Raw genomic sequence first — 12,093 nt, forward strand, 5'->3', positions numbered from 1 at the left:
CATTATCTTAAAAATTAACAAATTGAATATTTAATTTTTCAAACTAAGTATCACATGATCTGAACGTAGAGCCAGCCTAATATTATTAGATTACATAATATTTATTAGAGGCTTCACTCGCGACGCAGTCACGAACAAACACCACTGTCAGTTTTACAGAATACTTCCAAGCGAGAGTGTTTCGGTCAGATAAATCGAAATAAAATGTTTAAAAGTGATATTTTTTACTAAACCTTATCATGTACGGATTGTTCAGGGATGTCCCTGTGAGTACAATATGCTATATCTAAATCAACTGTGTAAACTCTTTCGTAACCTACACTAAGGTACTTTAATTCTCTTGTAAATAAAAGCTTTGTATATCATCCTGAATATGTATTTGTTTTACCTGATGATGATTGTAGAAATTATCTTCATAACATATGTAGATATTTTATTTGACAACTTACAATCATGAATCTTTTAAAATACCAAAATAGTGCCGTGTGGTGCCCGGCATCAATAAAAAAAGATAATTACCACTAACTAAGGGAGAGGCTTTTAACAACCTAAAATACAAAAATACAGTTTGAACGTAGCCTATCAGTCTTTTCCCCCGCAAGTTATATAGATGTGATTATGTGTATGGATGTATCAAATAATCTAAAAATATCAAGTCAGAATAAAAAATAACTGCAAGTGATAAAGCCCAAATTAGTTTGAGCAAGTTTTTGTTGTATTTTTTTTAATAGAACTGTTTAGTCTTATTTGGACTTTGTTTCCTAGGGATTTCAATAAATCCTTTCTTAATTGATGATTAAAAGATAAATAATACTATATCCTTTTGTTTGTGGCGCAATAACTTTCCGTTAATAAATTAAAGTTTCGCTGCACGTTAGAAGGTACACTATGTTCATATGTCTGTATTACTTTTGTTATTAAAATAACCACCATAACCTTCTTAAATCATTCATAAAACTTCACATCTGTGACAATTGTGGTATATTTTTGGGGTGTAGCTAAAAGTTTTCATAAAAAATAAACCTTTGCGTGTACAAACAAATCTTTGATCCAAATCGTGCTTTATTTATTGAGGTTAATTTAAACGCAGACATGTGAGTTTTATAAGCCAGTATCAAAACCATTATCGTAAGGTCAGTGTAATATTGATAACTGGGTTGAATATTTCTAAGAGTCATAACATATATCGATCGATATAATATCATGATCGCTGGTTGATTAGTTTTTTTTTATATAAATATACAAGTAGTATAATATGTTTTATCAATGTTATCTTATTCATTATTATAACTTCATAAATACTCGTTTATATATTCTGTGAATGCGACATACATACCAGTCTTTTTCCTCTTGGCGTTTAGTCCCGGTTGCATGCTTTCCTCTCAGGAGAGGAGCTTAGCGTATCATCGTATTTTTATGAATTTTTCAACACTTCTCAATATTTACTGCCTTAAAAGTGTGTATAAATTGTAAAATTAATGCTTTAATTATCACATTCAACTACGCAAATCTACATACATACGTACAAATCTTCAAAAATAAATTTGTTGTAAAAATGAATATTTGTGTAGGTACATTCAAAAACTGACGGCACTGTTATAAATTGTAAAGCAAATATTTTCAGCGTTTTTATTCTTAAATTGTAAGTACATAGTAACGGTGTAGGCACGTCAAAGCCACGGCGTAGTCGTCTGCGCATATTGTACGATACTCGTACGTCGACAGTAAACGTAAACGTAAAACCTGTAGATAAGTCAAGTGTCATGTGTGTAGTTGGTAAGAACCTCACTATCGCAGAAATATTCGCAATGCAATCATTGTCATAATGAAACGTATTTTATTAGTTTTTATTATTATATAAAAATTGCGGCGTTATAGTAATTTTGAGGAAAATTTTAATGACTATTAAAAATACATTATATTCGGCCAACGTAGAAAATTCCTTAGTCTTTTATGCAAGCTCGTTTTAAGGTACAATTGGCCTCAATTTCAATTCTATCCGATAAACCTGACCTTCAAATGTTGTACTTAGTTGTGTCTACCTCGTACGTGATAAAGAAAAGGTATATGTGTGTGTAGGTAAAAGATTTTCAATTTGTGAATATCTGAATATGTTTCTGATACCGATAATTATTGAAGCAAAAATCTGTCTTCCTCTTCTTCATTCTCACCTCTCTGGAGAGGAGAGCCAGGGGGGCCTTTTTGATCATGTTTTTACACGAAGCGACACCCATCTGACCTCCCAACTTTTTCAGGGGAACCTAAACCATATTGGATCGTGATTATACAACCATTCTGTAAATATGCAAGTTTCCTCACAATGTTTTCATTCACTGTAAGAGGAACGGTTAGTACAAAATCTAATGTACTTTAGATTTTTTCTACTACAGTTATTAACCAAATTTTATATAAACGCTCAATATTGTATTCCTATTGTACTTGTGAACGAACTTGCCGATAATTATGAGAAGGGTATAAAAGGTGACCTCCGCGAAGTAAAAATACTTGCCGGGTTATCACAGCCGAAAGTATCTACGTCGTGTGTTTTATGGTAAACGTTAGGTATCCCTTCATTACCTTTGTTAGAGTAATAAATTCATCTAAGTAGAATTCTGACTACTAAATTCAAGCCAAGCCCTAACCTAAGATAACTGCCTATCCCTTTATTATCAGATTTTAAAATAGAAATTATAATTAAAAAATCAAAACTTACATACGCTGTCGTTTGACCAAATACACCAACCAGTTAGATTTTCGTTCGATTTAAAATTTTTCGAATGATCTGGGCATAGTCGTGTAAACCCGCCATTAGAACCCTGAATGTAGCGCTAAATGTTCAAATTGCTGAACGAGATGTGCTAAACGATGTATGTTCGTATTGCGAAGCACTTCTGTCTTTTAAAACGACATGAAAATAATAAAGATAAACGTATTTCTATACAACTTGTATTCTGTAAAATAATAAGAATGTTGTTCCATAGACTATCAAATTAAGGTATTTAAGTGGTAGGTATAGACTATTAAAATAGTTATTTGACAATATTAGAAGAAAAAGACTTAGGACACATATACGTATGTACTGAAGAAGTAGTTATGTTGCGGGTTTTTGAACTTTGATATCGCGATTTAGCATTTTTACTTATTAAAGTGGCGTGAAAAAGTGTCGTTGCAGTACCTATGTATCGTACAAACATCACGTGTTTCATGAAATACATTTCGCCTCCGGTGTTGTGGCAATCTCAGCACCACCCTATTTGTCTTGCTCAGTGTTTGCCAGCTGTTCGTTCATAGGCGAGAAGCAAACACCGACCCGAGACGTGAAAAATAACGTTCAAAAGGTGTTCGCCCCTCGCATCAACTGATGTTATTTACAATTGGCTCAACAAAAGCATATTATTTAGCGACAGTCATATGTTTTATCTCATTAGGTTTGCCTGAGAAGTTAATAACAAATCAGTATCGCTTTGACAGCAAACGAAGCGTGGTGTCTGTGATAGAGTGCGAATATACACACGTGGAAAGCCTTTGTGAACGAGTGACAAACGAGTGATGCGATATTGCCTGGATGGAGTTTCAATACTATGGAAATTTTGAACGCCAATCGATGTACAGAATACAGGATCAGCCGTGGTGGGATGAGGAGGACACCCTTACTGATAGACGCATCAACGGTATGCTAAAAAAATTGCAAAGATTTATGGAAACCACTTTTAGTACCTACCACATTTTCAATTTTTAATATGATCAAAAAATAAGACAAGGGCATGGACGAGATGTTATTATATCACTTACTTAATTTCTGAAAGTGTATACTTATTTATGTTCAGAAAGTATTTATAATAAGTCAAAAAAGTCTTGTAGGTAATAAGAATGTAAATTCAAATTAACACTGACTTTCTCTCACCTCAACAAAATCTTCAAATCTAAATCTACATAACATCGAATCACTTCATTTGGACCTATGTACAAAGAAACACCTTTTAAAAACGTGAACCTCCTTCGCTACAATGAGAAAAAAAGGAACTACACAAAACATAGCAATATTGCCGCAATGACAGAAGTCAATGTAAATCTAATGTACACATTAGTAATCAGTCTCTAAATAGCTTGTAGTGATTCAAATCTGATTTCAAATACATACAATTAAAGATAACGACGATTTTTTTTAAATCTTTGGCATGACTATGTAATGACTTCAAATTAAGGAGCCACTGTTTTAATAACCGCATTAAATAATAAAGATAATTCCTTAATTATACCGATAGATTGATTAGTTAATTGGCGTAGACTGGGTTTACTCATATATTCAACTGAAAGCATCATGCAGTGTAATCATCACCATGTGTGTGAAGGCATGATGCTAAACTACTACACTTTAAAATAGAATGTAAAAGTTTAAAAAAGATTTTAAACTTATCACTATGTTAGGGTTTTTACAAACAGAACAACATAGGACGATACGAATATAATATTTACTTGCACTAATTACGGACGTACTGATTAGATTGTGATTTTTTTAAGTTAAATAATGTATAAGTATGACATTGTCCTGGGATGTCTGGTTATCTTCAAGTGGAATTATGGAATTAGTCACAAAAACTTTTGTCAGTGGGTATTGTTTGATATGACTGTATTTGACAAGTTTTACGAAATGATAGGATTGTTGATTTTTACTCACCTCTTAATAATAAAAATACGTAACAGTGGCGTGATTCTGCATGTTTTTCATGAATATGTTAATCTTTAAAAAATTTCTCAAAGCTGAATCTCGTTCACAGGTGTTTTGTTTGTTTGTAAATATTTATCGTACATAACAAATTTGAAGAAGTACATAGTATGTCAAAAACAATAATTCACAACGGCGGACTTATCCCTAGGAGGACTGTCTTACAGTCAACCAGGTATCAGAATTTTTCGAAAGAACAGTCTAGACTAGTATTAGTTAGTGACCTGCGCTTGACCTCTAAAATATGTTTCATGATTTTTTATTGTTATATTAAAAAAGAATAAGAAATGAAAGTAGTTAGCTTTCATCACCTAAATATAAATATATAAATATATACGGGACAAATTACACTAATTGAGTTAGCCTCGAAGTAAGTTCGAAACTTGTGTTACGAGATGCTAACTCAACGATACTATATTTTATAATAAATACTTATATAGATAAACATCCAAGACCCAGGCCAATCAGAAAAAGTTCTTTTCTCATCATGCCCTGGCCGGGATTCGAACCCGGGACCTCCGGTGTCACAGACAAGCGTACTACCGCTGAGCCACAGAGGCCGTCGAATCGTAAATCTGAGTAAAATCAGCCAAACATATCAAACTATAATTTGTGGTTTTATAAAGAAGAAAAGGTAGCTTCATTAAGTTTTTTAATTCAGTTTTAACAATCGAGCGAACTTCAAAAGGAAATCTTCCGTGTACATAAAATAAGTGCTCTTTACCCGGGAATATGCCCGTCTAGACAGCACAGGAAGGGCCGGTAGCCGGTATCGATTCCTACGGGATAATTTTAGATAACGCACTCTGCCAGAAAGTGTCCGACTGAAGAGGTCCTCCTTTTTTGTTCTTCCGACCTTATTAATTTGGTGTAGTGCCTTCAAAAATTTTTTTCATTTTGTAAAAGTATATGTATAAAAAGTAAATAATTAAGCTGAATACTTAGTGAAATGAATTGAATACTAATTACCTTCAACAAAAAAAGTTTCATCAAAATCTATACAGAGTTGCATAGAAACACTTTTCCTATTGTTTCATTATTTGGAAAAGTGTCAATTATAATATTAAGCTCACTCAGATAGCTCTTTGCAATCCGTTACAGATACTTACACACGTGCTATTAGACACACTAAAAATGCATCTCATAATTGAATTGAAGAAATGAAAGTCACGAAGTAATTATTCTTACCACGAATTACTTTGCTGAGGTATCTATAAAATTTTCATTTATGCTATACTTACATGTTTACATAATATTTACATTAGCAATTACAAAGTTTTCTGCGACAATAACATACTATCTAATTTACAAAGTAGTATTATGTATATTGAACAGGTTTTTCATTATTTAAGTGGTAATATCCTAATCACATACGTATGTTACGTGGCATGATGATTACACATTGTAACTATTAGGTACCTACCTATTTACAAAAATTATCCTCTATTTATGGCATTGACTTTCATAATCAGGTGCTAATCTAATTGCAATGACAAGTATTAATTGTACAATTACTAACTTATAAAGTTAGTAATCTTATAACAATCTGTGAAATTTGTCCCGTATATACATATATTAATTTGTCATTTTATTTCAAGAAAACATGAAAAAGTCATCTAGATGTATAATTTCGTTATAACCGACATATGACAAATGTTTTACAATCAGACAGGCAAAAAGTTGCGAACTAATTGGGTCATTCTCATATCGATTTGTCGTATAACTAAGTCGACTACGTTCTATACACTAACACTAGCTAAGTAAAAACAGTGCCGGTGCATTGCCCTCAAAACTAGGGTTCCTGCGAGAAAATTTGCCTAACTTCAGGATATTTTTTAATGTTAGAAAGAAGTTACTGCATATAATAAAAACGAAACATGTAAAAATCAGTGTGTTATTTGCCATAGAAAGATCCTACGTAATCGTTTATGAAATATCTAAAAAAAATGTTCCAAAGGGAAACTCAGAATAGTTAAGTTAGTTACTAAGTCGACTACGTTCTATACACTAAGTTAAATAGTTCAGTCAGTGCATTGCCCCCGACACTAGGGTTCCGACGAGAAGATTTGCATACCTCCACGGGAAATTAGTTCCTCTTCGCATGCAGGAAAATGCACAGGCTCACTTAAGCCATTAAGCGTGAATACGGGAGGAAAGCTACCCGTGGGAGTTTAACGGTAGACAATGCAGCACAGATTTATGGTTAGAGGTAACGGAAGGGTTTGAATCGTAAAATATTATTTAAGTTTATTACAATTAAAAAGAAAACCTTATGAAAAGCTTGAGGGATAAAGTCGCGACGTATTTATGTAAACAAGTAAATTTTATAATACTTTCAAAAGTACCATGAGAAAATCAACAATATATTCAAATTGTAAGTGAATCATGTTTTTTCATGGAAAATGATAAAAGAGCTTATTGTTTTCTCAAATTTATGACAACAGATATCTCTTTATTTTGCTTTTGTGCATACGAATTTTGCGGACAAACGTAAGTGCCAAATAAATCATTTTTGAATAGTTACCTGTTTAGAATTAATTCTTAGGTATCTAGTTAATGATTGCCTGGCTTTTTTTTATAGAAAAAGGATATGTTCAGCAAACGTTACATGTATTTTGATACACAGTAGCTTCTTTCTATCGGATATTTAAGTAGTGCATTTCAACCAATCTAACCTATGTATTCACTTTGTTTCCTTTACCCTTTCTACTGTAACACAAAATAGGGCAACATTTAATAGCAACCCTTTTGATAGCAACCCTGGTGGCGGCGGCTGATATCGAGGCAATACAGTGCTTTTAATTGAAAAACGTCTGCTCAAACAAAGAAAATTCAATTCGGATGTGACCAAATGTACTCACCAGTTATGAATTCTAAAACTGCGATACACTTGATTAATATAGAAGTTTACCTTACTGATAAATTCGTTACAGTTATACATAATGGTCTAACACTATTATGTAACATACCTTATGTATAACCAACACAAATTGGATTAAGTAATATTATTTTTGCAAGAATGAGTAATGTTTGAGAAAACATGCAACTGAAAACAATGATACGATACATTTTAATTAAAACTTTTTTGAGAAAAAATTATAATATTGTGAGATTCATACTCATTGACGTTATTCCAATAAAATCTTACTCGTCTTAACATATTAGTATATGCGGAGGTTTCTCTTGATCATATCTCGTAAAATATTTCGTAAGAATACGTAAGCATTTTATTTAAGTACTACTATACAATATTATCTTTCTATGTAGACATGTTTACAAAACAAAATGATTGTTGATAATCCTTACGTTAACTCTTTTTATAATATCAATGGTTAGTATTATGCTAGCTTCTGCAATAACAAACATGTTTATCTCGGGGCATAGGCGGGGCAGAGCTAATTTCGGCATATCTTGTCGCCTCTGAGTTACTGGGTTCCAAATAATCTGCGCATAATCTTTTATTTATTTATACTGTAGACTTGTATAAATTAAGTAAAAACAGTCTCATTAGGTCTATCAGGTAATCAACGCAGACAAACATAAAAACAATAGACTGATCAAATAGGTATTTTGCCCCGTAATTTCGCACATAGAGATGTAACCGCGTTAATCCGATTAATCCAGTTGAGATCATTCAGTTAAAACGTAATCCAGATAAACAAAGATTACACCATTTTAGTATCGGAATTTACTCGAGTTCATCTATTAAGAGAGTGAGTCAAGGTTGGCGGATTTGAAGTAGGCCCACCGCCCCGATCTGATAAACATAAATAACCATTGTAATGTTCTATTTTTGTAAAAGACGCTTTGGGAGATGTTAGTTTTTTTATATATATTTCAAGTAAAAGTTTCTGAATAGTAACTATATGTATAATCAATCTGAATTATTATATTGAGTAAAATTAATACTATCCTAAATATATGTTTCCCAATATTCATAGCATATATACCTCCAACAAAAAAAGTTTTATCAAAGTCCATAAAGAGTTGTATAGAAACACTTTTCCTATTATTTTATTATTGAACCAGGAAAGTGCCGTGTGGTTCCAATAGAAAAAAGAATTAGACCACTCCATCTCTTTCCTATAGATGCCGTAAAAGGCGACAAGGCTTATTAACTTGGTATTCTTCTTTTAGGCGATGGGCTAGCAACTCTTCACTATTTGATACTCAATTCTTTCATTGAACCAAACAGCTGAGCGTGGCCCATTGGTTTTTTCTGAGACTGTTGGCTCTGTCTTCCCCGCAATGGATATAGACATGATAATATGTAGGAAAAAAAAGAGCTGAGCGCTGGTAGGTAGGTAATACGATCTGTTAGTCCTGATGTTCGCCCTAGGCGTAGTCATGAGGTTTGGCACGAGATTAGGGCCCACAGGAATAAAGCCCACTGTTTAAGCGGTCAGTTTAAGTTGAGGTAGATAAGTCCCTGAGGACCAAATTAAATTTTTTATGGGTTTTGAAAATGGAATTACACAACTCTGTCAAACCTCTCCTAGCCTCGACGTTAAAAACGAAGCGCGAAGTTAGCAGTTTTGCGTGTAATTCACCCAAGGCGGATTTTGGCTAAAGAGAATATTAAGACAAGATGTACGCCTAATTCAGTAAAGCAAACAATACAATAAAAAATAATATGTGGTAAATTAACAATAAATATAGTGCTCCCATCTTATAAATTATTCTCAAGGATGGAGATACACTTGAACTTATAAAAGGTTATCAAGAGGAAAGCATACGGACGGGGTCAAACATTCGTCGCATAGTGGCCATATAAGTACCCAGTGTCAAAATGAATACCTATATATAGATATCTCACTTACTTGTTTAAAAATCTATAGGTATATAGTATTTATTATACTTTAAATCTACTCCGTACCACCATGAGAGTATAACAGATTTCAAATATTCTTTGAGATTTTTGGGCCATTATACATTTACAGAATATGAAAATATTTACATATAAAATAATAATATCTGTTGTATAAAGTAGATAAGGTATTATTAACGTGCAATCGTTTGTTTCAGGTAAGTGGAAGATCAAGTAGAATGTCTCCAACTATGTCTCGCCGACAGCCCAATAGCGATCGCGTCAGCTCAGCTCTGCTCACGCCGCAGCCACATTTCGCTATCAGTCGCATTGGTGAGATTAGATTGAATAAATAATTATCTTCATCTGAGGTGGTACCTTTGCCATAATGCTATAAATCCAGGAGTCAATTAACTACCTTTAATTTCCGGAAATTGGATATTTCCAACAAGAAATTTTTGGAATTAGGCAATTTGGTAGCAAATTTCGTCGTGTCTGTATATTGCTTCATGTATATTATATTTGCTATTATATAATTCAACTGATATGTAGACCGAATAAAAATGTTTATGAGTGAAATTAATAGTACTTTATAATATCGTACTGAAATACCAATAAATTGTCATTTGATATATCAATAAAAGAAATAAAGTTTGATAACTTATATTTAATAAAAGTTCAGGTCAAATGATACTTTGCACGTAATTTACAATTAAAAATAAATGATAAATATTTATTTGATGAAAATATGAAAATGATCTACCTGTTAGAAAATTGCTAAGAAACTCATAATATTTTTACTGTTTTTAACAATATTATCCATATTTTATACCCCAACCATGCAATATCCAATTTTAAACCAATATACAAAATAATAAAGTCGTTTATACAGTTAAGGTTAGATTTGTATAATAGTTCTAACGTAGGGTGAAAAATCTTTGCTCAGCTTTAAAGGGCTCCCCGAAAACATTATTTTTAAGCCGAAAACAAACAAAAAATTATGATGTTTATTTTTTAATGATTAAACTGTCTAAATAGTTAATACTTCCTAAGGTCGTGGTTGCTTTTAAGTACCTTAATAATTCTACCATAATCTTATCAGATACAAAGAAGGTTAACTAAAGTTATCTAAAGTCAGCGGGTAGAAATCAACCTTAAAAGGTTGATTTCTTAAAAGGTTGATTTCTTCCTGCTGACTTTAGAGAAGATCTCTATGATATTATATTATACTTTAATTATACAAATATATCAATTCTTCTTCCTTTATGAGCAGAGCCAATAGTCTGACAAAGATAAACCCTTTTTTAGTCATTTCATATGAATTCCATGGTAAAGGAAAAGAGTGATCGGTTTTAAAATACTGAGAACCACACAGTATAAGTAAAGAGTGTTTTGAAATTATTTTGTAGTAAACTATGACGACAATGAACTCTCGATAAGTTATCTACGACCGGGGTATACTCGAGAATCTTCAATTCAAATTAAATGTGATAAATTAATGACTTTAAAATCGAATAAAGACGAGTTCTAAATTACTGAATGACTTTCTAATGGGTTGATAACTTAACTTTATTTTTATTTACTAATATTAGTTTATTTCATATTGAATTAAGATATAAAATATGATTTTTCCTGGTATGCCGCACACCTTATAATTTATATAGAAATAAATATAATTAATAGGCGATGGGCTAGCAACCTGTCACTATTTGAATCTCGGTTCTATCATTAAGCCAAATAGCTGAACGTGGCCATTCAGTCTTTTCAAGACTGTTGGCTCTGTCTACCCCGCAAGGGATATAGACGTGATCATATGTATGTATGTATGTAAAAGAAACTGGTAATGGTAAGTACCAGTTTTCGTCGTCTTCTTAAAACGTTATTGGCTGAACATAATTTTGCAAGAACTTCCTTAATTTTAAGTTAATTATATTGCTTGCATGATGGTTATATAGCAAAGAACCATATAGTGTATGTCATTTGTTTTTCTTCCACTCAGTTTTTGGAATTGAATCAAAGAGAAGATTTGGATTTTTTTATTCCATCATTATGACTTTCAACTTAACATGGCATTCCAACTTTGGTACTAGATTTAGGCTTCGTCTATCCTATATTCCTATCCCATAGAATGCAGACGTGATATGAGTTAGTAAAATTGAATAATATGTTAAATTGACACCTTAATTAGTGTTTTCAAAATGCTTTTAGCATAAAGTGACCCCTTTTTAAAGCTTTAAAGTTTAAAATAATTTGAATATTTTATGATCCAAATACGTTACCGTTTCTTCTTGTATACCAAGTTACCGAAGTGTTGGGTGCGTACTGTGGCTGCGCGGTGCGCGGGCGGCTGCCACGTCATTCATGTGAGTGCGATCACTTCCCTGTTATAATAAAGGCTGTACTTGTTGTTGTTGTACGCCTTCACTCACAAAATAATTAAATTTGAGAATTGGTTACTCATAGAGGTATTCGCTGTTCTGTTATTATTTCTATGCAAGTAACTTAGAAAATAAAGTTTCTTTTTGATTTAGGTAATCAATGAGGTACCAGTTGTAGGAAC

At 32.4% G+C, this 12,093-nt stretch overlaps 1 protein-coding gene across 4 annotated transcripts in view; it reads left to right on the top strand.

The window, feature by feature from the left end:
* The window catches only part of LOC106139845 (uncharacterized), a 54,769-nt gene that overhangs the window by 3,753 nt on the left and 38,923 nt on the right, over positions 1–12,093 (top strand). Inside the window, exons 1-2 of one of the 4 annotated variants that reach the window (XM_060947509.1) lie at positions 150–266; positions 9,752–9,866. The exons of 1 other annotated variant lie outside the window; for it this stretch is intronic. In XM_060947509.1, coding sequence (XP_060803492.1) covers positions 240–266; positions 9,752–9,866 — 142 coding nt within the window. In that variant the 5' untranslated portion in view covers positions 150–239. Of the gene's footprint in view, positions 1–149; positions 267–3,469; positions 3,672–9,751; positions 9,867–12,093 lie in introns of those variants that run through there. 2 more of the 4 variants (XM_060947508.1, XM_060947510.1) reach the window with 2 other exon arrangements.

The sequence above is a fragment of the Amyelois transitella genome, chromosome 13, assembly GCF_032362555.1.
Source record: "Amyelois transitella isolate CPQ chromosome 13, ilAmyTran1.1, whole genome shotgun sequence".
NCBI lineage: Eukaryota > Metazoa > Arthropoda > Insecta > Lepidoptera > Pyralidae > Amyelois > Amyelois transitella.